The 27,822-nt window shown below is 41.5% G+C and overlaps 1 protein-coding gene across 3 annotated transcripts in view; it reads right to left on the minus strand.

Moving 5' to 3' along the window:
- Positions 1-27,373, minus strand: part of MLLT3 (MLLT3 super elongation complex subunit) — a 137,209-nt gene extending 109,836 nt beyond the window's left edge. For all 3 annotated transcript variants that reach the window (XM_075527307.1, XM_075527308.1, XM_075527306.1), the window contains exons 1-2: positions 27,103-27,373; positions 26,365-26,545 (exon numbers count right to left, since the gene is read on the minus strand). In XM_075527307.1, the coding sequence (XP_075383422.1) occupies positions 26,365-26,545; positions 27,103-27,114 (193 nt within the window). In that variant the 5' untranslated portion in view covers positions 27,115-27,373. The remainder of the gene's footprint in view (positions 1-26,364; positions 26,546-27,102) is intronic.
- Between the last annotated feature and the right edge of the window lie 449 nt (positions 27,374-27,822).

Raw genomic sequence — 27,822 nt, forward strand, 5'->3', positions numbered from 1 at the left:
GAATTATGAATACAAGAAAAGAGGATGAGAAGGGTTTGGATTTGGTTTTTTTAAATAGTTGGAAAACTCCTTTTCAGACAGGAAATACTTTCATTCCCTAGAAAGTGAATTTCAGCATCAAGTACAGGATCGGAACAATCCAGGGCTGCAATCAACTCACTTACAAGGAAGGAAAAAAGAGAGAAAAATGGAAATTTGTCTTGAATATCATTAAGATGCTGTCACATTTGCATCTATTTCCCAAGCATTTCCTGGGACAGCAGTGCCTCTTCATTAATTATCTTAGAGACGTGAAATCTCAGCACATTCGAGTTTCTCCATGTTTTTATTTAACTGCTTCCTATCTTTCTTTTCTTTATAAAACCTTCCAAAAAGCCTTTAGTTCTCTAGCAACAGATTTATCCTATGTTCCTTTTACAGACCCCAAATTTCCCTGTGCCAAGCGGGAGAGTCCCTTTTTTAAGTTGTAACAGGAAGTGCCAATACTTAAGATTCAGAGCTGTAACCCATAAGCACTGTGTGGCTTTTAAGTCAAAATAGCCTAAGCAAAACTGCAAAATCACAAAGAAGGAAAAGTGAGGTTTCTCTTGTGATCTCTGTTGATGCAGTAGAACACCCCATAAAAAAATCCGATCGCTGGTGAAACCAAACAGCCATAGGACTCCTTATGCCTTCTCTGGCAGTAGCCAAAAAATGGATGTCTGGAGAAAACCCTAAGAACAAGGAAGCATACAGTGAGGCTCCACACATACATTGTCTCAATTTGAAATCAAGCATCACTGCAAATTACAGTGAAATTTAAACAGGCAAAACTTGAGCATTTAATCATTTGTCATAAACAGTAACTGCTATGCTACAACCCCTTGGTCACCCTTCCCAATACCAACTTCTTTCATCACCTTCTGAAAACGAGCAAGCTTGTAACATTCACAGTGCACTGCAGCCATCAGTTTTGCAGTACAGTTTCTGACAGGGTGCGGATCAGGAAGACAGCTTTGGATTGCAGGCATCATTTTTACGTGAACGTCAGGCCTCTACCTACATCTTCTGCTACCTCACAGAATCACAGAGCAGTCAAGTTTGGAGGGCACCTCCTTCATCCTGAATTCTGGTCAGCTTCAGTATCCCTTCCCCTCATGACCCCCCACTCCAAACAGAGCAGGTTTCTCAAGGACTTGGGCAGTTGAGCTTTGAGTATCTCAAAGGATGGAGATTCCATAACCTCTCTGATTAACCTAGTCCAGCGTTTGACCACCTGCACAGTTTAGAAAGAAAAAAGCGTTTTGTCTGTTCAGATGGAATTTCCTATATTTCAACATGTGCCCATTGCCTCTTGTCCCCTCAGCGGGCACTACTGAGGAAAGCATGGTTCCATCTTCCTTGCACCTGTTTGTTACCTAAGGTAACAAAATTGGAAAACTCATCAAAACTCAGTGCTGATCTTACCATTAAAATAAGAAGCTATTCCCAAATATTTCTCTGTGTTAACCATGTGTTACATTCCCTTACCTTTGTTACATTTTCTGTAATTAAATTTAAAATACATTGAGTGCTGTTTGTTGTTAAGTTAGAATACATACACTGGTATCTAAAAAACTGTGTTTTAAATACATTAAGCTAATGATAATGCCTTCAGCCATCAAGACCACAAACTAAACCTTAACATATAGATTCTTCAAATTTCCGGGCAGAGTTACCTCCCATGAAGTCCAGTTATTTGTTAGATTTAAAAAAACCATACCCATAGCATAATACACATAGATTTTTCCTTTGCATTACAGTATTATAATGGCAAAGCCTAAATCAACATCTTAAGTATGTCATAGTAACTAAATGGCTATCTGTTTTGGGAAAAGCCTTCATGAGTAAGTGAACTGTGCCATGAACTAAATCAACAATGTAAACTCTGAATATTTCAGTAGTAAAAAATACATTTACATCATAGTCATCCCCAAAACAACTTCCAGGAAGTCAGGCAGTACAAAGTTGCCTGTTAAGAACAAAATGAAATGTGATGCAGAGTTTTCCCTCTATGAAAGTTTAGCAATAACACATTACTTTTCTCCTGTTAACATCAGGCTATTGGGGAGGAGGAGGAAGAAACAGAATAACAAAAAAAAAAAACAAAAAAACCCAGATTTCAGAAAGAGGTTAAAGGGGGTTTTTTTGGTAGTGGAAAATGGCTACCAAAAAAACCACTAAACTATTTCTAAGTATTGCATTAAGAAGAAACTGCTTTAAATCACAGTAATCAACACTATTTTACATATTTTACAAAAATTAAACAATACACTAAATTCCCAAAAACAGTACTGTGAGAAGAAAGTTAAGTGCCATTATTGGTAGAATCTCTTTTCTAAGGCAAGGCAAGGGGAAAAGAGAGAATGACAGAACTTCTAAAACAAAGGCTTTAGGCCTGCAAACATTTAAGCAAGTATGCAGCTTCAATACATGTGCCTTGGAGGGTTTTACCGCTATGTTCAAGAATTTGTAATTTCAGGACCTAAGGTGTTGGGCTTTTTGTTGGTTTTAAGTTAGAAGAAACCTCATGTTTCAAAGCAAACTAACTATGTGAATAAAGACACACAAGTTTTCAGTAAGCTAATAATCTTAAAAAAATTAATATTTTTTGACAAATCTCTCAAAACAAGTAAAAAATACAAGCCCACTGTGTTAACATTTTAAGATTGCTGGGGGGGAGGGGGAGGAGAGGGCTGCTAATTTTTCAAAATAACATCCAGGTGTTGAAGTACAACTCTCATTGAACTCAAACTGCTGTCCACAACAGCTCATAACCTCAGTAAAGGCAATTCAGACTCCCATTTCACAGAAGCTTAAGTATCAGAAAGCAGGATTAGTCACATACACAGCATGAACAACTTGCTTGGCAATTTTATGTACCAGACAGTGTTAGCACTGACAGCACACACAGATGTTAACAGTTTTGACCTTTTCCAAAGCAGATAAAAAGAGGAAATTATGTAACAAGTATGAAGCTTTTTAGCATGAGGAAAAAAAACCCAAAAAGACACATTAAAAACCTGAAATTACAACATCTATCTAGAATATAGCAGGTGAAAGAAGAATCTGCTTGAATTATTCACAACGTATAAAATGACAAACAAAATCTTATTCAATAATTTTTTTTGCAAGAGGATTTCCTCATGACACTTATTTCAAATATGCAAAGAGTGAATTTGCACCACTTGATTTTGCTATGGAATGGTTTTCCCCCCTTGGTCCTAGGAACACGTTCTCTCATCTTTATAAGAGTCAACAACCAGTTGGATCTAATCAAGGAAATCTCCATTCTTTAGTTTTTTGCTCTTTGTCTTTTACAATCTCTTCCTCTTCGAGGTTTCAAATTTCTAAAACTTTGCAGAAATTTCTCTCTCCCCAACAAACTGGAACATTACAGGAAACTGAGTTCACAACCATGGCAACGCTTGCAGACAACCATGGTAGTTTCTGCTTCTCACGGGAGAGTTAATACAGAGCTGCATCTGCAGACATGCAAGTCAAAGGATTCCCACCAGTCCTTAAACAATTAATTGAGTAAAACTGCTTCACTTAACACTGAACAAGGAAAAATACTAACCCTAAAGCTCCTGGTCTCCCTGCTCTACTGATGGGTCTGTGCTCACCACTTTTTCCACACGCATTTCCCCTGACATTCAGCTCTCGACAAATGGCCACAGTACACCTTCACCCCAGATAATGAAGGGGGAAATACAGAAGGCCCAAGCATTTACTATGCACACTTTCATAAAAATGCCCATCACTTCCCTCACCTTATCTAAGCCGATTCTAAGAGCCAGCAAATGTCTGCCAAAAGCATTTAAAATTTGAAAATTGGAAGATCAACACGAGTTAACCACTGCAGACCATCTATGTTTTGGACAACCAAGACACTCTCTACCTTTTGTTTGCACTCTTGTCAATTCCAAGGCCATGCCTTCTCAAGTTAACCTGTTCAAAAGCTTGGTAAGGGGGTTCAGTTGTACTGACACTCCATGTATTTAATTTCTGAACAGTCCAATCAATTTGTTTCCAACTATATGCTATGCAGAAAAGGAATAACTACAATTCCGACAGAGAAAGTCAGATAAAGTTTTAGGCATTTTGGTAAAATGCCTTATGGACAGGTGGATTCTAAGGGCTTGTATGATGGAAGTTTAAAACTTAAATTACTTTGCTGTAACCTGAGAGGGATCACATGCAGCACAATACCATCGAGTTCAGTTCTCTGAATAAAACCACTTTAAATAGGCCTTTTGAAAAATTGTCAGAAAATGTTTGCATCTGGCCCCATTCATATCACTGTGGATGCAAAAGAAGCAAATTTAATATTCTGACAGAGAAATTTTTAGACATGCAATTTAAAAAGCCTTCGCCTCGCTCACCTTGCTTAAATGAAACACCTCTGCATTCCATATTTGCATATTAACCCTATCCTGATGTCACCAGAAATCTCCATCACTCAACTCTGTCCTGGCATCACACATTATTGTCTTTTGAACACTGACAGCCTGGGAACAAGCAAAAGGAGAAGGCAGTGGACTATTCTACCTGTTCAAATACTTACTGAAGATAGCAGCTGCCCTTACTAAACAGAAAATAGTCCCAGTACTTGTGCCTACCCTCAGCAACAGAAGTCAAGATTTTTCTTCTGTCGCTGGTGAGGCAACAAAATTCATAATCTAAAAGATCACAGCAACTAAGAGAAGGCCACATCTGTTTTTAAAAAAATATTATTTTATATGAACATCAAGTCATGCATTCTGAGGCAGGGAGAAACATGGGAGAGGCCTCTGGACTGGTAGACACAGAAGCAAATGTAGTGATCAGTTGCTGCTCTGCAATTTGGCAAGAGTATTTGGTTTTGCCAAACAACTGGCATGTGTCTTCAGGTTTATGTGAAGCAACAGTGTTTGCAGTACCCTAGCCCATCCAAGTCCTACCATTGCCAACAACCTGAGGAACACCCCATGATTCCTAACAATGCTGCTCCTTGGCTAGAATGCTCTGGAAGGGTCATTAGATGCCTCTGACACCGTGTAACAAGTGCCAGGAGCAGCACTGGACACACTACACCTTTATGAACTGCAGATTCAGGACCAAGGAAGATACTTCTCTACAGTAAAAGCAAGCAAGCAATTTTTTTTTTTTTTTTAAAGACTTGACAGCAACTGAGAACCTCTCAACTTTAGATTTCCACCAAACTCAGGCTGATTGTATGAGTTAAGAAGTGGTAAGTTATCAATAAAAATCATCACTATTAGAAACAAAAAAAGTTTGCACTGCTTTTATGAAGTCAGGACTGTTTCCAAGTTATGAGGTTTTGTAGGCAAACGAATAGTTGCTTCAGCTTCAGTATGGATCAGTTCCTCTGTAGAGAGTGTTAAAGTAGTAGTTTTAGTATACAACTGTCAAAACCATGAGAAGCAGCCTGAGTCAGTGCTGGCCTCTTCTGTTCATCCTTCGAGACCAACATTTAAAGAAAAATAGAACAGTTTGCAGCCAGTTAAATCTATCACAGACATACCAAATCAACAGTGCTGTCACATTTTAACTACATGTCTATTTTCAACCAAAATGTGGTAAAAGCCTACTGAGTTATGAGCCTGTAGTAGAGAGAATTCTCAGAGTCGGGCAGGCGGAGCTCAGCTTCCCCATCACTGACAGACTGCAATGTACTCTCCATCTCTAGTAAGCCATTCAGTTGCTGAACACTTATCACTGTGCCACTGTACCAAGCAGAGGCTCTTAAAACAGCGCATCAAAGTAAGCAGCATATCTTCAAGTATCACTGCAGTAATCTTCATCTCCGGCATCAGACAGTTTTGTCTCTGGAGACAGGAAATAAAAACACTTGCTCATTTTGGTCAAATACTGTAAAAGAAGAGACATTGTCAGGTTATTTCACCTTTTCCCCTGCAAATACTGAACCCAAGAAGTAGTCCGATTAATTTATTTGAAGGTTTAAGATTACCAGTCAAGAAAGCAATTAGATAGTTTAAACGCTCTCATACTCAAACAAAACAAACAAAAGCAAAAATTCAAGGATGTGCTTAGAACATAAAAAGCAGGAAGAGTTGCACGGATATCACAGATATATGAAGGAGTAAGCCTAGCTTTGTCTACCACTGTAGACAGTTTCTCTTTAAATCCCTCGCATAGTTGGGTAGTGAAGCTCCCTGGAGTACTACCATATGCCTTGCATACTGGCAACCTTGCGAGCATTCAAAAAAAGAGGGAATTCCCTGCTCTTCAGAATTGTACAAACCCTAGAAATACAAGACAGACAGCTCCCTTTACCAGCCTTCCTCATCCACTGAGTAAACAGAGTATCATAGGCCACTTCATGGAAAACAAGATGTATCATTGGAAAAACCAAAGAAAAAAGCTTTTTAAATTACTACATTTTTCTTTTTAAGTGAAAAGCAAAGCATTCCATTATCTTTTTCTCATTACAGATCTGTATGGTTCCTAGCTGGTAGATAACCTTTTGTCAGATAGAACGTGAACTTTTCCCCAACCTCTGCAATTTCCTTTGGATCTTAAAAATTAATACGGCAGTGCCCTGTACCTCCCAAACATGCTGCAAAATCTGCAGCACTTACAAATAAGTGAAATTCCCTAAGTACAGTTCTACAGGGAGCTAGATTCCTGTACAAAGGCACAAGTGTCAGAGCCAAGACCACAATATGTCAGCAGCAGTGTCAAAGCAATACTTATGTATTCAAGAACTCTAAGGATGTGTTTTCTTTTAACACGATATCTCATCTTATATGACTGCAAGCTGCCACTGAAAGAGAAAGTTGTATTTTTCCTTCCACTCTCAGCCATGCATTCCCACCTCTCCTGCTTGCACTGGATGACACTGTAGCTCTACAGCGATTCAGTTCAGCCCAGGGATCCAACAGAAAATGAACTTCTCAGACTTGAGAGTCAGAAGTGGTAGGAGAGGCTTGGAAGTTGTTTTCTGTTGAATCACGGTGCTGGCCTAGCTCACACCTATGTAACATGGAAAACTGCGGCAGCACGCAGACAGGAGGAGAGAAGAGCCACCTATTTTGGCAGCAGGCTGCACCCGGATCTATTAAGGCATACCACGTAACTGCACTCTAGCAAGGTGTTTGTTGCCTGTATGAATCTAAGTGTATTCAGCAGAGCTCTGAGAATAAAAATAGTTATCTAGCAACCAGGACAGCAGTCCTTGAGAAAGAGGAAGAGGAGAACAAACTATGTAAGTGAGGTGCTGAGCAACTCCAGAAGAGCTTACCTTCAGCCTTAACTAACGCACAGTAAGATTAGCCACACGGGACTTCAACTTGGTAGATAAGCTCACAAGCTGCAAATCCACTTTCTGCAGCCAGTGATCTTATTTTATAGATGTTTAAAAGGGATCATGTTCCTTTTTGCTATAAACTTTACACAGGAAATAATGACATAGCAGCAGCATGTTAAAAGGAGTGGTATAAACAAGATTTCTTGTAAGGATCCATTACCATTTAAAGCTTCTCAGGCACTCTTAGAGCTCACAATAAGAACGGATGCACTTCAGATTCTTCCCCAAGAACAACACTGCGTGTGCAACTGCAGGATAACACACACTAACAAATGGAAAATAAACTCCTCTGGGTGCCTCAACTAGTGCACAGAGACCAAAATAAACAGAAATAGCCACATTATTGCTGGTTTAGAAGCTGAGAATTGGGACAGTACGGAATAGAAAATTCACAAAGACACTTCACCTACCACATGCTGTGTACAGTTCCTTGGCCACTCTTTACAAAACGAGGATGGGAAAACTGCAACCACACGAGACCACAGGACCACATAGAGCAGAAGATACGCAGCACATGCACCTCCTCTTCACCAGTGGATTTGCTACAGGTCAGAGATGCCCACAAATCACAACGACCTACATCACCTTTTAATTTAATTCTCTTTCAGGTTGTGACCCAAATAAGATCTCAACAAGTTCCTAGTAATAAGTATGTTTGAAAGTCAAATGGCTATAGCCATGCTGTTAGAGTAGACAGCTGGAGAGTCCCCATTCATATGCCAGTTGACTTTAGTGTGCACAAGTTTGAAAGCTTCTTGAGATACATTCAAAGTCTCCACTCCTTCAGTGCTCCACAACTGAAAGGCTTATCAATTTAGAATGTAAATGAGATGAGAAACAAAACCAGCTTAAGCTACACAGTGCTCAAACTATCAACTGCATTGCCAAGTTGCACCCAAGTTACCTGAAGTGCTAACCCTCTGAAAACACAGTTTGAATGGCAATCACATTACAATTCAAGCTATATAGTAAGTTTTGCAATTGCTCACATCTCGTTACATATAAGTCACCAGCTATTTGGCCTTCATCTTTGATCAACTGCGTGGCTTCCATTTCTGGCAAAGCTTTTCAAAAAGGAAATGGAATAAGCATCCAATGCAATACAAAGTTCACAGAATCCAAATCCTCACCAGCTACTTTTGAATAATCCCATCCCAGCAAGGACATTGTTAGCTCAGTGAGAAGCCCAAGAATTGAAACTTAAGCACTGCTTTATAAGGGGAAGATGTTTACCAGCCAGGCCAAATTACAGATGTTAGCAAGACAACTCAAGTCAGGAGGCAGCATTCAAACAAACATCATGAACTGAGAAGAAATAGCTATGTCGTCAAAGCAAGATTTAGTTATTGAAAAAAACACAGTCTATATGACAAGCTCAACTACAAATCTTAAAGTGTTTCTTCTATCTTAACAGATGAATGTGGAAGGTGGAAACCAACTAAGGGTATAACCAGACAACCTAAAAGCCATTGAGAGCAAACAGCTTTACATCAATAGATCTAGAAGTAATGAATTCAAGACAAATCCCACAGCTTATTAAAATGTTCAGTCATCTCCAGATACCAAAAGACAAAGATAGCTGAGATGTGAATAAAGAAACCAGTCTTTTTCGGGACAGGAACGCCACTGGTAGCAGGCAGAATGGCATTAATTCTTGAGATAAAAATCTCCTTCCTTCTCAGAGTAAGACTTAACAGCAATACTGTGAGATTTGCATAGGGCAGGTGAGTATTAGGTGCCAAGCCTTGTTCATGCATTAAGTGAAGTCAACAGCAAACAGAAGTTTCATTGCTTGTTAGACAATATTAATGTTCCAACAGACATCAGCACTTTCAAGAACAAAAAAGGGATCAGGGACAAAGAAATCTGGTGTGCCTAATCTATAAAAACAGCTTGGATGTCAGCAGGCTCACCTAGATCAACAAAAGGAAGAGTGCTGGAGCAGAATTGCTAGCCTCTACTATGCTTAGCATGGTAGACTGGGTCTCTCTCTTTTCTGGGCCTCAAATTTCCATTTTTAAGTTGGAGTGCTTCTTCCTTTCACCACCTTGAACATGCTCTGCTTTATTTACAGAGTAGAGATTCTTGCCAGCTAAACACCAACCACCTCAACAGTCTTCACTTTAAGCAATATGAATGCCTTGATGCCCCTGTAGCTGTAAGTACTGGAATTTTCATCAGGTAGCAACTGCTTTTTTTACTTTCCCAACTGACCTGCAGTTCCACATCTCTTTAGACACGTAAGGAGACATGGTGAGAGGTTCTCCTACCTGGTATTTGTGCCGATGCCAAGTCACATCTCTTTAAATGCTGCTTTTATCTAAGAAAAGCTAGTCTTCCAGCACTTGCTATTACCACAAGCCACTGAACGGTATCTCAGAGAACACTTCTTCCCTACACTGGTCCCCTGCACAGGGCACTGGGATAACCCCACAACCACACTCACATATTCAGAGTAATCTGTACAGCCAAGTGAAAAGCAAGGCAAATGCAAGTAAGTTACTGTCATTACTGTCACCAGATGGTTATCAACATATTGGAAAGCAGCAAAAACTCCCACGTGGGGATCCAGTGCTTTCTAACCCCTGGTTTTCAAATAAGATTGCCAACACATTTCCAAGATGGCTTCTCCAAGCAACTCAAAGTATCCTACTAGAGTTTCAGGTCTGCACACTTAACAGTTCAGTCATGAATGGTACCTAGACAAGTAATTTGGAGTAAGACTTCCAGAAGACAGCAAGGACATCACGCTTATAGTCACAACAGAAAAATGAACTATTTCCAATTTTCCAGAAGTGAGGTCACTTGGACTACTTACTCATGCTGCTGCATAAGTTTGCATGAATTTTCCTTCTGACTTATTAGTAATTAAGTCCTTTTTAATCTGTACATTTTGGATGATGTGATCTTGTACTAAAGGAACAAACAAATGTGCAATTTCACAGTGCAAGTACAGTATTAAATATCCTTAAAGTAGATAGGGTCCTTGTTAACTTTGCTTCAATAAAAAGCTTCCTAAACCCTATTTCATTTTTGTTCCTTAGAGAAAATGGAGAAGCAATTTGCATTTACAGCTTAGTTCCTGCTTCCAAAATGCCCCTTTAACTTTTTTATTATTTTTATGGTGGATATAAATGGCACCAAATTGTCAAATCACAGCTATTTTCTATGCTACCTATACAAATAGGTCTGATTTCTGGCAAGCCATAAAACAATTATGCCTGAATTCCTGTAGCCCTTTGATATCCCAGCTTGCCTGTAGGGCTTCAAAGCCATCTTAGGGCAATGCTAAAAATCCAATTTCCAGAAGACAGAAGCAAAATAAAGCATTTCAATTCCCACATGTTCAAACACAAAAACCCCAAAAATCTTAGCACTGGGATGATTACACTTGAAGGAAAAGTGACTTAGAACAAACAGGAACAGATAAGATACAGCAACAGTTTGAATCAACACTGCCTCACAGAAGGCAGAGATACAGACAACTTGAGAAAGCGAGGCAGGGAGCATACTACACCTGCCTCCGATTCCCTAATACTTATTGCAAGTTGGGAAGCACATTCTTCTGCTTAAGCATTCAGCTCTCACCCCTTCTTGTGTGGATGGCAAAGAAAGGGGTGAGAAATAATCACAAATAGTAAAGGGAAATGGCAAAACTGCCTAAGCATGCAGAGGAAACAAAAATACTATCCTTCCCTTTAAGGTACTGATATTGCCAGTAACAAATTGCAAATGCATTGAAAGTCAACTATCACAGGTACCTGAGGATTTATATAGCTATATTTTATCTTTGCGTTATTATTTATATCATGAAAGGGTCCTCCCCTCATGTAAGCAGGGAGAGCTAGTTCTTGCTGTACCAACATGGTTTCTGATATCCATGAAACATCACCAAGAGAGGCAACGGGACAACACTATAACCCCTTTAAATAATGCCAGCAATGCTTTCGCCTCTTAAGTGACCTGGAATTTAAGAGAGATGAAACTGAAGAAATTGAAGACTGATGACTATATTTCTTTGCACGAGAGAAAATTCCACGTTGGCCAAGGAAAACATTATCAGAGTAATATAATTCACATTGGTTGAAAGACACACAAAAAACCCAAAACACTTTTAAACTCTTTGCTTTTTTAAGTGCCTGCTGTTTTTTGGTGGAAGGCTAAAAAAAATTTACCAGTAATTCCTACTGTGAGCAGGCACACACAAATCTACATATACACAGAGTCAATATTTAATTAGAGTTATGGACTCTCTATTCTAGAGTTACAATTTGTCCTGGTTTCAGCTGAGACAGAGTTAATTTTCTTCGTAGCGGCTGGTATGGGGCTATGTTTTGGATTTGTGCTGAGGACAGTGTTGATAATACAGAGATGTTTTAGTTGCTGCTGTACTAGTCAAGGACTTTTCAGCTTCCCGTGCTCTGCCAGGTGCAGAAGAGGATGGGAGGGGACACAGCCAGGATAGTTGATCCAAACTGACCAAAGGGCTATTCCATATCATATGATGTCATGCTCAGTATATAAAGCTGGGGAAGAAGAAGGAAGGGGGGGACATTGGAGTGATGGCGTTTGTCTTCCCAAGTAACCGTTACGCGTGATGGAACCCTGCTTTCTTGGAGATGGCTGAACACCTGCCTGACCATGGGAAGTAGTGAATTAATTCCTTGCTTTGCTTTGCTTGCGTGCGCGGCTTTTGCTTTCCCTATTAAACTGTTTTTATCTCAACCCTCAAGTTTTCTTACTTTTGCTCTTCCGATTCTCTCCCCCATCCCACCGAGGGGGAGTGAGTGAGCGGCTGCGTGGTGCTTAGCTGCCGGCTGGGGCTAAACCACGACACAATTTGTATAAATGAGGCACATGCCCACATGTTACATTTTTTTCTCCTCACAGGATGAATTCACAGGCTCTAGGGGTACCACATAAAATTGGCGTCATCCTAAAAAAAACCCTGTAATTTTGTTTTAAATCCTGCCTTTTAAAAATAGACATCAACCTGGTGATCTCTAGCAAGGAAAAGAATCAGTCAATAAAGTGAAAATCAAAAAAGTAAGAGTAACCTTTAATCCATGCCTTTTCCTGATCCCCCCCCTCCTCCCATTCTTTTGCGGCACTTTTGAAGAAAAATGCTTCTCATGATCATTTAGAATTTTGCAAAATTTTTATGAAGTCCACTGTTCTTAACTTTGGCAAGGAAAAGTTGCAAAAACCCTTTTAATCCGATACCTGGCCATGGCTAGAAGGCATTTTGTACTTACTGTATCCCTAATCTGCAGTTAAACCGTTGGGCCCCTGTACTGGCTTTGTGAAAACTATTACAGAAATGGTTTAGAGACCAGTTATATAAGATTAATCTACAGTACAATAGACTGCATAAAATGCATGAAAGAAACCAACCCTCCAGGGAGAGCAGGAGGAAGAGAAGGAAGAAGACTTATCTTCAGTGCCTGATTGCATGCCAGTCTTAACCACCCTTAATTTGCTTCAGTATTTTTCATACAAAGATACAGATGCCAGTTTTCTTTTATTGAATAGTTTTATTTTCAAATAATGTTCCAGAAATTTTCTGAGTTTAGATTGACTGAAGCCTCAAGGCAAACACACTGATCTAATCACTGCATTAAATTCCAAAATCACTTATTGTTAAAGTAAAAAAAGCTTGTTATGCCTCTAAAACTACAATACACATAAACACATTTACAGACTACATGCTAGCTATATAGCTTAACTTAATATTTACATATCATATGCATCACTAAAATGCAATCTAAACTAACCTCCGGTTTTTGAATAAGAAATTTCTATTATCTAGACTTCAGGACAGACCACAAAGGAAGAAACTAAAACCAAAATGAAAAATTTTCCATTGTCTAAACACACAAATTGACAGCTTCCCAGATTTAAGCTACTCGAACACAAAAAAGAAACCAAAGCCATTTAAATATTGCACCTGAAACACAGATAGATAATTTTGACTGTACACTTAAAATGTCAATCTACAAGCAGTTTATCAGTATTTCAACTCCTGTAAAATTGCAGTTCAGGCATAAAGACAGAAACGTAAGGAAATATCCCTGCAGACTAAGATTAGTAGACTAACACAACTAAACTTTTGTTACAAAACCCGCAAGATCTGCAGTGGTTGTTCAACTTTGCCTTTATTAGATCAAAAATTCAAGGAAGTAACCTAATGTAGATCTGCTTCATAGAAACCAGTTTGTCTCTATTTAGTTTCCAAGCAATAGAAGGGATAATGAAAACAAAAATCATTCACAGTTTATTTGACAACCTTATTTTTGTCAAAGATTAACTTTTATTGTCATGTCTCAATGTTTATATTTATGTCAATGTTTATGTCTCAATGGAGACACTTAGTTTATTTGGAAATAATTTCGTAGGTGAAAAATAAACTTTCCAGTGTGGGATGACACAACATTTAACAATAAAGCCTGAAGCAAATACTAAAATAATTGATGACTACCATTTTAAGAACAGCCTTTGATTAAGTGCAACATCCAACAGATACTTTCAGTTTTCTAAAGCACAGACATTCGAACACAGTAGGTGCAACATACCATCTCAACTTAAAATGTTGGACAGCTACAGAATCCACACAAAAACACTGTTCCATGTCTGTGAAAGTCAATATTTGTAAAAAGCGTGTGTGCGTGTGTGCACATGCATTTTTGTTTGTGGTGGGTTTCTGAAGTTTACCCTCCCATTAAAATCGTTCGGCCTTTGCTCCTACTAGGTTCGAGCTACAGAAGTGCTGTAACTGGATTCACACGGAGCAACCTGCCTGCCCAGGTCCAGCTTGAAGACCACAGGTCCCTGCCCCTTCCCTGAGTTACGTCCAACTCACCCCAGCAGTGAAACAGGTTCTACTTCAGGGCACTGCTGTACAGAATAGCCTTTTTCATGATCATCTCTAGTGCATGAGGGACAGACAGGGCAACTCACAGTGTGTCCAGCCACCCACTGGAAGAGCCGTGCTAGGACAGCACAGCAGTGCCTGCAGAAGCAAACTGAAGTGTTTTACTGTTGCTGGGCTACCTTACTTGATTTAGGGTTAAGGGCTAGTCTTGGTGTATTTGCACAAGACTGCCAAAGGCACCCAAAGAACTTGGATGGAGTTGCTTCACAGTAGTTTACACAAATATAATATACCTTACAGCATTTATAATGGTCAGCTGCAAGTAGTTTCCTTTATTAAAAAAAAAAAGTATCTAGGGAAGCATTATAGAGAGGCTAGCACTAAAGAATAATAAAAGCCAATATCCTTATGAGAAAGGATGCTAGGTAAATACAGAGACTGGTTGAAAGGCTGCTACCTCCCCATACTTACACAGAGGAGACAGAAGAGGCTAAGACCACGAGATAGAGAATACATTTATGTGTTCCAATTGCCTTTTTATTAAGCAAGGGAATGCACTAAGACCAATATAAAAAAAATTTAAAAATAATTTACAGTCTGAAAAGTCAAACTTCCTAAGGTGTCCTTATTCTTCAGATAAGAATGTGCAATTGTATTACTATATTGCTGCTTCTATTAACCTAACTGTAATGAATTACTGAGTAAGCTATCTGTTATGGGAAAAATACTTTTTGCAGAGAAGATATCACAGCAATATTCTGAAGAATTGGGCTAAAACCTGGATCAACTGAAAGGGGCAAAAAAAGCCTCACCAAATTTAAGAAGTTGGACTTTCTGTTCTGAAATATTTGCTAGATATAAATGGGAGCATTTACGACACTCACAGACTCACAGAAACCACACCCTTACTCTAAAAGACACTTTAGACAAATTAGTGACAGCCAGGCAAAGAAATAACAACTTGAGTGTCAAAAAGCTTTAAAGTCTTAACAGTACAGGAATTATATCACAGATGAGAGCAGACCTTTGCAGCTCTAACAGACGTAACCTTAACAGTAGCAGCATCAAAACAGATAAGAAACCTTCACATATTACAGAGGAATTCACAAGAATTGTATTTTCTGACTCCAGTGTAGCAGACAAAGAAATTTCTTTTAAGATTATGTTTTAAACAAAAGGCTAAGCGAAACAGTATGGTTACAAAACACACCTTTTGGGGTTTTTCCTCTCAAAACGTATGCATGTGCTTTCCAGGTGTTACTCTCATCATTAGATTCTGTCTTTATTCCTTGCCATGGCTCATCATTTTTGAGACGACTGGAGTCTACCTGTTGGGGTTTTTTTGTGTTTGTGCAAGGCCAGTCAACTATACTAGTCCAACTGTACTTCCATGCTCTGGCCAGCTACTAAGCTTAGGGAACAATTTGCATAAATACTTTTAGCATTCAGTCTTCAAACGCACCAAAACCCTTCCTCTGCTTTCCTCCCCATTTCCTAAAACCTCCGACGCAGGTCTTGGACGTGGTTACCCACTGGCAGTAGGTATCTACCTCGGTCTCCTCGCTCACCCGCCCGTCAGAGCGGCGGGTTGCTGGACGCTCCCTCGCGCGCTGCCTGCGGCTCGCAGGAGCTGGGCTCTGGAGCGCACAGCGTGCTCGGTCGGTGGTCAGCCAAACAAAACCCCCCAGTCCTGGGAGAGCACAGGCCATGGCAAGCGAGCACGCACCGCGCACAGGTCCTGTAGCCGGAGCAGTACCTCCAGTTTCTAAGTAGTCCCCTAATGAAAGGCAGCAACTGGATATTGGCTGGAAAAGCCTGGGCATTGGATGTGGCTAAAAAGAACAAATCTGTGCTTATTAGTGTCTACTTATTTCCCTAAGTAGAAGTTTACCTTCTCACAGAGGCAAAACACCACCACACTGGCTCAAAAAAATGTTGCAACAGCATGCCATTCTTTTGAAAGTGAAAGCTCTTCAGCTTTATACATGTAGGGGTATTTAAATAAATACTTTGGAATAGTTCTAACAAAATCATTTTCATTAATATCGTTTTACAGAAACAGATTTGAGACTGATTTCTGTCCCATTAATATGACCATACACATTTCAATATACTTCATTCTTTTACGTAGTTTTGTATTTCCTTGTAGCAATATTAAATTGTTTTCAGTTACCAAGCATGTCCAGCAATATGGTGTGCCCCCAGGCTGGACAAGCAAAAAAAAACAAACACCCACACAAAAACAACAAAAAACCCACCAAAGAGACCAAAACCCACCAAAGAGACCAAAACCCACCAAAGAGACCAAAACCCACCAAAGAGACCAAAACCCACCAAAGAGACCAAAACCCACCAAAGAGACCAAAACCCACCACAACAAAAAAATCACCATGCAGTATCCCAGTTAAAAAAACTGCCCTTAAATACTATGTCAGACCTGTGCATCTTCATGTTCAGAGAGCACACAAGATTTCAGGTTCCATCCACATCTCTCCTGCCTTTCAGTAAAGCATGTTACTGCTGCGATGGCTTACAGCCATTCTGTAAATGGTTTTACCAAATGCTTGAATAAAATATTCACTTGGAATTTTCATTATGTAAGATGAAACATGCAAATATTTTTTTCGGTTAATTATAGAGCCTCGTACTGGATCACAAGAGGAATTCAAAAGCTATTTACCCATTTAATACATATCAATCAAAATTCCTCAAGAAAACTTCTGCCCTCCACTACCAGAAAGGCTGCTCTGAGTAACAACAAATATTTTTGGACCTGCCCTTTTTCCCCCTACACACGTGATGGAAAACACCACAGTCGCTGGCCTCCAGTCCACAATATCAAGTAGTTCTGTCTCAATTGAATCTCAGCATTATTCCTTTCTGGATCATTTGCCCTTTACAGTTAGCACATGAAAGGTAGAATACTGTCTCTCTCTAAGCATACAAAGTCCTCAATTTCCCTTACAAGCCCAGAAATGCAGAACACCTTGTCTGTCAACCCTTGTTTCAAGGCATATGTTATGTTCACATCACTTCTATATAGAATGAGGAAAACGATGAGTGTTTCACTGAGTCGGGTGGAGTTTTTTCTGTACAACCTTTAGAACAGCAGCCACAAACAGTAAATTTACCCTTACTACAAACTGCCTAGTATCCTAACAGTAATCAGCAAAATCAATCTACCTCGTATTTCTTGTTCAGCTCTGCTTTTCTTTTTTTTATTATGTATAATAACACAGTTTGCACTATAATCTCTGCCATCACAACCATTTGAAAACAGAAATACCTACCTTGGTATTTATTCTCATGAGCAAGATTCCATATGAAAAATACACACAGCCTGCTGTACAGGCATATGCTTTTTTACATAGAATTATGGACAAGTTACTGAAGCCATACAAAGGCAATTCATATGCATCAACTGCTGAGAATAGGTCTGAACTGTATTTAAAAGAAATTAGATTTCATCTATCACTTATATGACGTTACATCTGTCGAGACCTCTGTCGCCATAGAGTGCCACGGACTTTAAAATCAAACCCATCCAGCACCACTGGGCTCATCCAGGGAGCTCAAAGAAGCAAACCTGAACTCCTCAAGACAGCCATAGCCAGTGCAGGAGCTCGGCACAGGATTAAGGGCATGATACAGCCCGTAGCTGGCAAGTGAGAGTGTTAAGCATTGATGCTGTGCCCAGGAGCACCATCACAAGGATACTGATGAGACAAACTCTCCGATGACTGAGTCTGCCTGATAGTAACAGAGTCTCCTCCACTAATATTGTTTAAATAAATGGCACCCCAGAAAAAAGTTAGTGATTTTAATTTTAACAGGCACTGAGCAACAGGTTTTACCCAGCAGCGTACGGTTTTTAAAATTACTTTCTACAGTGCAAAAAGCGGTATTTTAGCTGTATCCTTTAACAGTAGGCAGTATAATACATTTAATTTTAAAATAAATTCCCACACAGAGATTTAAGTAAGCATACAAATATTTTAAATGCCAGTCTGTTCTTCCTCCCCTTTATGTACTAGAAAGCACAGCAAAAAGCCAACAGTCATACAAAAAGCAAACAACATTTTCAGTTAGAAGCTAAGTGTTTTGTGACAAGGCGAGAAACCATAATTTTCATGCAAACATATAGAAGTGCTAGAATTTGACTGTTCCTTTGTTTTCATATATGCCTATCAATCACTACCAGGAAGGGAAGAAACAGGATGATCACACATGAACTAAATTCTGCTGGTTTAAAAGTGCAGGTGTCCATCATAAGCATCTCACAAAAATTAATGTAGTCAAACTGCAGCAGCCTACAGACTTGGTTCTGAATCAAACCTTTATAAATTAATCTGTGCTTTCCCCACGTATTGCAAGCATTATCAACAGGCTTTACAGGTTGCAATTACCAAGTTGCCAGTCTTTTCCACAGATTGTACCAGAAAAAAGGACAGAATAACCCTCTCCAACATTTATCCCCAAAACCTGGGAAAAAAAAACAGAACAAAAAACCACCATGCCCAACACACCAAAAAAACAACCCTAACCATGCCGTACAGCTTTGTGACAAGAACAGCCTTCATACTTTGAACAGTACCACAAAAATAAACACAAATCAAATTTCCAAGATTTTACAGCTTACTAATATAGCACTGAACAATCTTAACAGACACAATTATACCTGCAGTTCAGATTGTCTAACTTGTAATAGTAAATACGTGGTTTAAAGATTTCTTACATATCTATTTTTCTAAGGATAAAAACTGCACAGAAGTAAACAGAGTAACAGCAATAAACAGCAATCAAACCCAGCTGTTTTCATTTTCTCAAATAAATGCTAACAAGTTTAACTGTCTACTGATTTAGACAGTTTAAGGTATCTTCGCCCTTATCTTACTAGAGAAGTGATCTTACACACAACAAACTGGTTTTCTGTACTTCAAGTTGAGTATTATTCTACAGCTATCCGAAAGTCTTGTGTACGATAGCCTTGAAACTACTTTTCATTTCCTACCATCTAAATCCAGAGGATTTACAATCACAGAGTATTAATATTGTAGCTTTAGAAAGATGTAACCATAGCTTCTTAAAACTAAAAATACTGTATTAGCAATTAAATGCTATTCAAAGTTAACTTAATGTGAAATAAATTACCTAGGTTCATCTTCTAAGAGTTAAGATATGAGAGTCAGAACTGACTGGCAGTTCTGACAGAAATCAGCATCTGCCCTTGCAGAAACATGCTGGCAGGGGTAGGAAATGTAGCCGAAACTAGACATCCCATGCAGGAGAATGAAAAAAGCACGCATTGAACACAAACCACACAAAAAAATGTGCAAGTAAACTTTAAGAACCATAAGTCTGTGACACTGGGGGATGTAGCAGCCTTGTTATTCACATGACTTGTCACACTGAGGTACTACAGACTGTACAGTCACTACATATCTTAAGCAAGTGTAAGAGCCCATTGTCACACTTCAGTCTGCATTTAACTTCATTTCAGTTGAATGCAATGCAAGTCTTCACAGACAGCACATCACTTCTGATGGAAAGGGATCATCAGATTTGTATACTCATAAAACAGATGTTTTATATACTGCCCAGTCTAGGAATCAAGTCCTTATTACACTGTGTGCTTCTAAATAAAGCATAAGCATTGACATTCGATGTGATCATTCTGAGAGACATATCAGGGAGGGGAAATGATTGATTAGAAACGGGTTTTCCTATACAGGTAGCATCTTAACATCAAAGGCACCAATTATTTACTGATGGCACTCATGTAAAGATGAAATCTGATAGCTTTCCTATATACAAACTCTTGTCACTCTTTGAACCAGAAAACTGTGAAATGCCCTTGTGATTTGCATTGGGCTGAATTAGCAAGTGCACTTGAAAACACATATGTACTCTCAAAGCTATTCAGCCTCTTATTAAAGTAGTAGCAACATTAAGTCTCAAGAATTTCCCGTTAAACAAAATTCTTCACTACACAGAAGTTTCATTTGGCTGCAGCTAAAATCCACTGATAAGCAAATCCATGCCCAATAACACAACCCTTTTGCAACTAAAATAGCAACACCTGCCCTAAAGGTGCAGTATGAAACCTGTATCTGTAAGACTGATGAAAAAAGAAATTCCCACATACCTATCATACCTAGAGGGTTAGGCTTAGGAAAAATTTAAGAGGGAAAAAAAACACAAACAAAACTGACCTACAATTAACCTAAGTTCTTACAAGTGTAGCTAAACATCCTACTAAAACATCCAGCAGAAAACTGACTGCCTGTTTATTGATCCTGACCATCTGCCTACACTAGCTGGTACAAAAGGAAAACTCAAGTCATATGGCAAGAATCTGCTTGTGGGGCCCTGTCCTCACACCACTCAATTTACTAAAATTAATAGAGTTAAGTGTCTCATTGACTTTTAATGGAGCAGGGAGAGACTAATTTATTTTTTTTTTTTTTTTTTTTTTACACTCCATATTTAAAAAATCAGCAAAAGAAAAAAAAAATTAAGCAAGAAGAGTGGATGAGATAATATTGTTTGGCCATTTTATCCAAAATTTTACAAGACAACATGTAAGCTACTAAAAGCAGCAGCATTTGCATTGTGGTCCACACATTAATAAAATGGGGCTAGGAAAGGAAGGAAAAATTAAGGAACTTCTTTCCCTTCCCTTCCACTAATGTGCATCCTAACATAGTAAAATATTTGAAAAGCAAATTTTAAAAAAGTAATCAGGGGAAAACTGCATCATTTTTCCTAATCAAAGTTCATTCTAGGACATTTCATTGATTTTCTTGGCCAGTATATTATCAATAAATACTTTTAGGGAGCTTCAGGAAGCATTTTTACAGCCAAAATATAGACCACTAGAGACTGTTTTAAAATATAGCATGAGATGTGCTTTCACAAAAGGATTTAGCTATCACTGTAAAAAATTTTGTCTAAATTTAAACATTCCTTTAAAGCAGCAGACCAAAACAGCTCCATGGAGGAGCCTATCTACATCTTGAAACTGCACCAATCTGTCCATCACAAGTTGAGCAACTGATGCAGTCAGCTTAGATCCGTTTTTGTACAATGACTCCAAATGCACAGAAGCAGAATTTGATAGGCATTTTTTCATTTCAAGTTACTGTATAGGGCACAAAAAAGCCATGAGATTTTTTTTTTAATCAAAAAGAAGTTTCCCCGTTGTCAATAAAATTCTGCGTACTATATTAGGGTTTATCTACAAATATGTTTTCCTAAGGAGAGATTACAAGCAAACTCTGGGATGCTCTTAATGCAGTTTCCACTCTGCAAATACACTGCTGTGCACAGAGGCTGGAAGAGACAGAAACGGGTGCCACTCACACCACGTGTGTCACCACGCACCATGACACATCAGAACTGAAGTCAGCTCGTGGGTTTGTGCGGGCTCGCAGGGCAACGCCTTCCAGCAGGGAAGGCACAGCCCACACCACCACTGACCTTCACTCCACGCTTCCCATGCCAAAAGATTCTTACCTTGCTGTGGCCCAAAAAAACATGGCTTCTGGGACAAAGTTATCTTAAAAAACAAATAAACCGTAAAAAAAAAAAAGCCAGTGATAATAGGTACTGCATCTTTTACAGTTTCTTCCTCCTTACTGGACTCCTACAACACAACAGATTCAGAAGGGGAGATTTTGTAACTTTTCTAAGGAAGACTGTTCAGAAAAATTGCCTAGTTGAATTGCAGGAACAAAACTGGAAAAGCTTTTGTATGAGAAGTGAAAGAATGTGTTTACTAGGAAGAAATCATCAGCACCTTTCACAGTAGCTAAATCTACTTCAAAATGTAATGGTCCACTAAAGCCTTATTCTGCACTAACAGACAGCCTTAATGAGAAAAAACAATACTGGAAGTGCGGACTTTCTAGAAGAATGTTACAGTTTGGTCCATCCTATAACAGAATAACAAACAGTTCCACTTCCAGCGCTTTGCCATATCCTTGTAAAACTTCTTGAACTACGAGATGCAGCAAGCATTGTTCCCCTCAGCTCCGCAGAGGAAAGCAACACCTCCCACTTTCTAAGTGACAACATTCCAGTCCCCAAACCACCATTTTCATATTGACTAAGTTATTAGCACAGAAATATTAGCCCACTCCTTCTTTATAAGAAAAATTTAGTTTGTCAAAATGCACCACGGATTAATAGAAACTTAATCACCCAGGCCACACTAGTTCCATTGCGCTTTTTGACGTGTACTTATGAGTCATTGAAACACAAGAGATGTGTTTCCTTATCAAACTGAAATACTGTAAGACAAATAGTAAGTTGGACTACTGTTGCAGAGTACCAACACTCATTAGATAAGAAGGTAAAGAAAACATTTCTAAACTGTTTAGTAAGTAAGACTGCTGTTGCAGAGCACCAACATTCATTAGGTAAGAAGAAGAAAACGTTTCTACATTGCTTAGCATCCAAAGAAATAATGAAACACATTATGGGACAAGAGCAACAGCTCCTCTTTTGGAGGCAGTATTGCAGCAGATCAAAACTAACCATAACCTGGCGACCAAATCTTGTTCCACAGACATGCTTTAAAATACTGCACTTCTACACAGAGCATTATTTTCTTCACATGAATAATGAAAGGTAATTAACACATACTTTGAAAGAAAGCTAGAATCTTAGAAATTCTGCATTCTCTTAACCAATTTACATCAGCATCACAAAACAGACAAGATCTGAAAACTGGTATTTGTGATTGCATGATGATTTTAGAAAGCTTTTGTCTTGCAAAGTGAGTCGGGGCATGAGTCTACTTTCTTTAACCTGACACGTACTCCTGTAGCCACCCCCCATGAAGTCAGACGGCAGGAGCAGGCCATTAAATGGGCATTAGTATAGGGAACCAGTCAGTGACTGCAAATGCTTGTATGCTACACCAAGCAAGGATAAACTAAAGTACTCAGTCACCATAAGGCAAACAGAAAACAATCTTTTGTTTTCTGTCCAAGCTCAAGTTTTTAAGGTTAGACACAGTGAAAGAGAAAGGAAACTATTTTATTAGGCCACTCAAGCTTATCTACACTCTGTTCCCTGTTAGTCACCATCACCTTTCCATCCTATCTACACCCACAAACCAACCTGCTCTGCGCTCCAACACTGTTCCTAGCTATGTTTCCACCTTAAAACTGACACAACCTTGGGGTACAGGACCCTGCTTACTCTGCAGCAACTATTAGTAGAACAAACACTTGGACACACCTTTGCAAACTCATCACTGACCTCTAGTATGTCCAAAATCCCTGGTATAGCCAGAAGAGATACACAAAGCCAGAGCTGTAGCTGGCAAACTGACAGTTTATCCGGCTATTCTCATAAACATGCAAAGCAAATGCACTGAAAATAATTCATCTGCCTTGCCCCCCTTGATGTTTGGAATGACTATGCCCCTAATAAAGAGTGATCTAGCAACAGAAACACATTATGAGCTAATAACACCTATGCATTTATTAACACCTATGCATAACCTATTCATTTATTATTTTCAAATTGATCTGTGAGCTCTACAGATAGATTTAACGAATTAAAACTTTTCCTAGCAAGCACACATGTTAGAGCAGCCATTCACAGCACGAATCCAGAGAGAAAAAGATCACTTACCAGAGAGCTAAGTGTTATTATGGCTAGTCAGTATACTAGTACTTGCTTTTGATTAATACTGTACACGTACTTCAACTTGCTAAACCTATGGCTCAGGATTAGTTTGAGAACTTACCAAGTATTAAGTTGTCTTATACGAAAATAATGAAGTATAACTTCAGAGCAAGTGATGGAAAACAGGTAGTTTGACTAACACTACAAGCAAGCATAACATTCCCGCTAAGGATGCAACACTTAAGATACCACCCTGAAGGCCATCTGAGGTGAAATCAAACTAACAGCAGTGATATACAGAGCCAAGAAAGCCTAGATTTTTGTCAAAAATTTTAACTCTATTTGTAAATTAGAAAGACAAACAAAAATGCTCCCATTAACAAGGCACACATCACCACCACTCTTTTGAAGACTTCTGAACAGCAGAAAATGTGCTAGGTAATTCATACATGGATCACTCTTGGCAGCACAATGCTCATCTTTCCCACTGTGATTTCAGGTGAAATTTCTTCAGCACCTATTTTTCACTCATTGCTGTAGTTTTAGGAGGCTAAGCAAAGCCCAGAAGTGAATGGAGTGCTCACCATCTGAGCGTACACTCTGCTGGATGGGAGCGGCTGCAGTGTTCTCCTACAATCCAAGTCATGTGCAAGCACAGTATGACAAGTCCCCTCCCGGACTATGTAAGCTGGCATCTTTCCCAGCAGTTGCCACATCATGAAAATGATGCATACAAATAAAACCCCAAAATAAACACTTTAAAACAATGGCTTAAATGACTGCCTAACTAAACTCAGCAGCTGGAGACACAAAGCACTCCCAGCACCAAACTATCCATCTTTCACTTGCAAAACTCCTAAAATACATTCTTATTAGCAAGCTGCACATCACACCTAGCAACCAATCCCCAAGTCTGGGCTGCACAGTCATGCTCCCCAGGGCCAGACAACAACTCGATAAATAAATAAATAAAGCATGGATAATAAAAGCAGAGAGCATCACAAACACCCCGTTCACAGACAGAGCTCCAAAGTATTAAACGTACTTTCTACCACATAATCTAACTCACTAAATACGGATAATGCTATCTCACCTATTTAGACTACTCAGACCTGTTCTCAGGAGTTTCTCTGCCAAACTATTTAGACTAACTTAAAGTCATGTTTTTCTTTACAAGAAATAGAAGAAAACAGGAGGAAGACTCCACAGTGCAATCTGGGCAATTTAATTCATCAGAAATACTGCAGTATTACACATGATCCACCAAAAACTGTTCATGCAGTACTGCGCTGGTTTACAGCAGATTTAAAAAATTACCACCTCTGTGATAATAAAAGGGAATTAATAGCTTATACTTTAGAAGGTAACCTCAGCAGTTGAAATACTGCAATTCTTACACTCCATTGCTTAAGGGAAGGAAAGTATTCTAGAAGAAACACAGTAATTGATGTAAAAAAGTCACAGCTTGGTACCTTCAAACTGAGAAACACTAAATGAAAATGTTTTCTACCTTACCACAAAAAAAGCACTTTTTTATCTCAACACTGAAAAATTTCCTGTTTTTTGTTCCCTGAACATCCAGTTTTTCCCCACCTAGCTCTACGCACACAGGGTTTATGATTATGTTGTTCTAAGGAACTGCAGGAGTTCTAGATGCCAATAAAGATTGCAGATCAAATGAAAGGTAACTACTAACCATTGTGTCTGCATAGATAAATAAACCTGCCCACTTCTTTTATTTGTACTGTTACCTCCACTAATCCAACGACAATAATCAGGACACTAAGGGCTCAGGAATCAGATCTGAGAAGAAAAGGCTTCTTGCACCTCTCCCAGCCCATCTTACGTGGGTAGATACGCACCACACATACACACCTTTTGATAAGTTTTCATGTACTTCGGAAAGGCTGAAACCCTGACAATGAACTAGAGAACTAAGCAGAAAGCAAAGTGTTGGGGGAGTCCAACCACAAGTACCAAAATCAGAGCAGGAACACATTTCCAGATATCCCTGTCCCAGGCAGACATTTAGTACATCGGGAGAAAGCAACACCAGCCAGACGCAAGCAACACGTGGGCAAAAGCCTCCGGTGCAGACCTACCCCGAGACAGAAGCCAGTCCCGAGCCACCGGCGAGGCCGGGAGGAGCCGGGACCCAGACCCACGGCCGGCCCAGGCCCTGCGACCCCGGGCAGCTGCGAGTGGAGATCCCCGCGGCAGCAAGTGCGGGAGAGGGGAAGGGGCAGAAAGGAGCCCCCCGCCACCGGGCAGCCCCAAGGGGGGCGGGAGAAGGGCCACCGGCAGCCTACCACCGCACTGACGGCCGCTTTTGTTCTCCACGGAGACCGGCACAGACCCGTCAGCTGCGCCCGCTCCGAGCCGGCTGGGAAGCGCTCTCGTCTGGAGGGAGACCCCGCTACCGGCCGCCCGGCACCGGGGAGGCCGCCGCCGGCGGGGGCAGGACGCCGGCCCCGTCGGGGCGGCCCGCGGCGGGCCCACCTACCTCTCTTCGGCCGGGGAAAGCTCTCGTGCAGGTGAAAGACGACTTTCTCCACAAAGTGCTGAATGTTGCTGTGCTCGGGCCCTCTGACAAACACCATCCAGTCGTGGGTGAAGCCCTCCACGGTGGGTTTCTTCCTGACCTGGGCTCGGTGCCCCAGCTCCAGCTTCACCTGGACGGCGCACTGCAGGGGGAGAGGCGGCGAGCGTCCGGTGAGCGCCCGAGGAAGCGGGGCTGAGCGGGCGGCCGAGGGGGAACCGGCCCCCTCGCAGGCGCAGGGGGGACACACGGACGAGACGGGACCACAAACCCAGCAAGAGGAACAAAAACAGAAAGGCACCACCGCAGCCATGCAACAAAAAACCGGCCCCGCAGGCGACGCCGTCAAAAAGCTCCCGCTGCCACCGGGAGGACGCGGGGAGGCGCGGCGCCGGCCCGCGGTGCCGTCCTGCGGGAGCGGGCAGCCGGGGCCGCTGTCAGGGACGCACCATCCCCCCTCCCGGCGCCTCCGCGCTCGGTGTCCCCGGTGCGGCGGCAGGAACATGGCTGAGGCGACACCCGCCGCCTCCCTCCGGGTGCGTGCGTGCTCCCTGCCACTGCCGGGAGCGGCGGGGAGGCAGCGGGAGGCAGGGAAAGCCGCACGCAAAGAGAAATTCCCCGTCACGCTAACCCCTTCCCGGCGGCGAGCACCCGGCGGCACCGGGCAGCGCGGGGCGAAGCCGGCGGGTCCGCGGTACTCACCGAGCTGGCCATGCCTGGGGCGCCGGTTCCGCTGGGGCGCTCGCTCCCGTCCCCCGCCCCCACCCCCACCCCCACCCCGCTGCGCTAATTCATGAAGACGTGGAGGTGGCGGCGGGCGCGCAGAGGAGCGGCGGGCTGGCGGCGGACATCCTCTGCCTCGCTGCTCCCGCTGTCTGCCTCCTCCCCGCCCTCGCACCACACCGAGCCCGCAACAGCCCCGACCTCAGCACTCGCCCCGGCCCCGCCGGCTAGATGAGCGCCCGCCGCGCATGCGCGCCGCCCGCCGGACTGACACCGAGACACAGACATAACAGTGTGCGGAGGGGGGCGGGCGCCGGGGCGGCGCGGTCAGCCAATGGCGCGCGGCGGCGCGGCCGCGAGCCCCTCCGCCCGGCCCGGCCCGGCCCCGCCGGCCCTTAAAGTAACAGGTTGGGGGGACGGGACGGGGAGGAGCCCCCGGCAGCGCCACGCCCCAAGGGGCGGGGCTCGGCTCGACGGCGGCGGCGGCGTACCGAAGCGGGAAGGGAGAGCGAGCAAGACCGGCTCCGAACAAAAGGCAACCGGGCAGCGTCTTCTCCTCGGCCGGCGCCGAGGGGGGACAGCGCGAGCAAGCGGCGCGCAGCGGAGGAGGCTCTGCCGCCCTCCCCTCCCCTCCTCTCCTCTTCCCTCCCCTCCCTTTCCCTCCCCTCCCCTCCCCTCCCCTCCCCTCCCCTCCCCTCC

This window comes from Mycteria americana, chromosome Z (genome assembly GCF_035582795.1).
Source record: "Mycteria americana isolate JAX WOST 10 ecotype Jacksonville Zoo and Gardens chromosome Z, USCA_MyAme_1.0, whole genome shotgun sequence".
NCBI lineage: Eukaryota > Metazoa > Chordata > Aves > Ciconiiformes > Ciconiidae > Mycteria > Mycteria americana.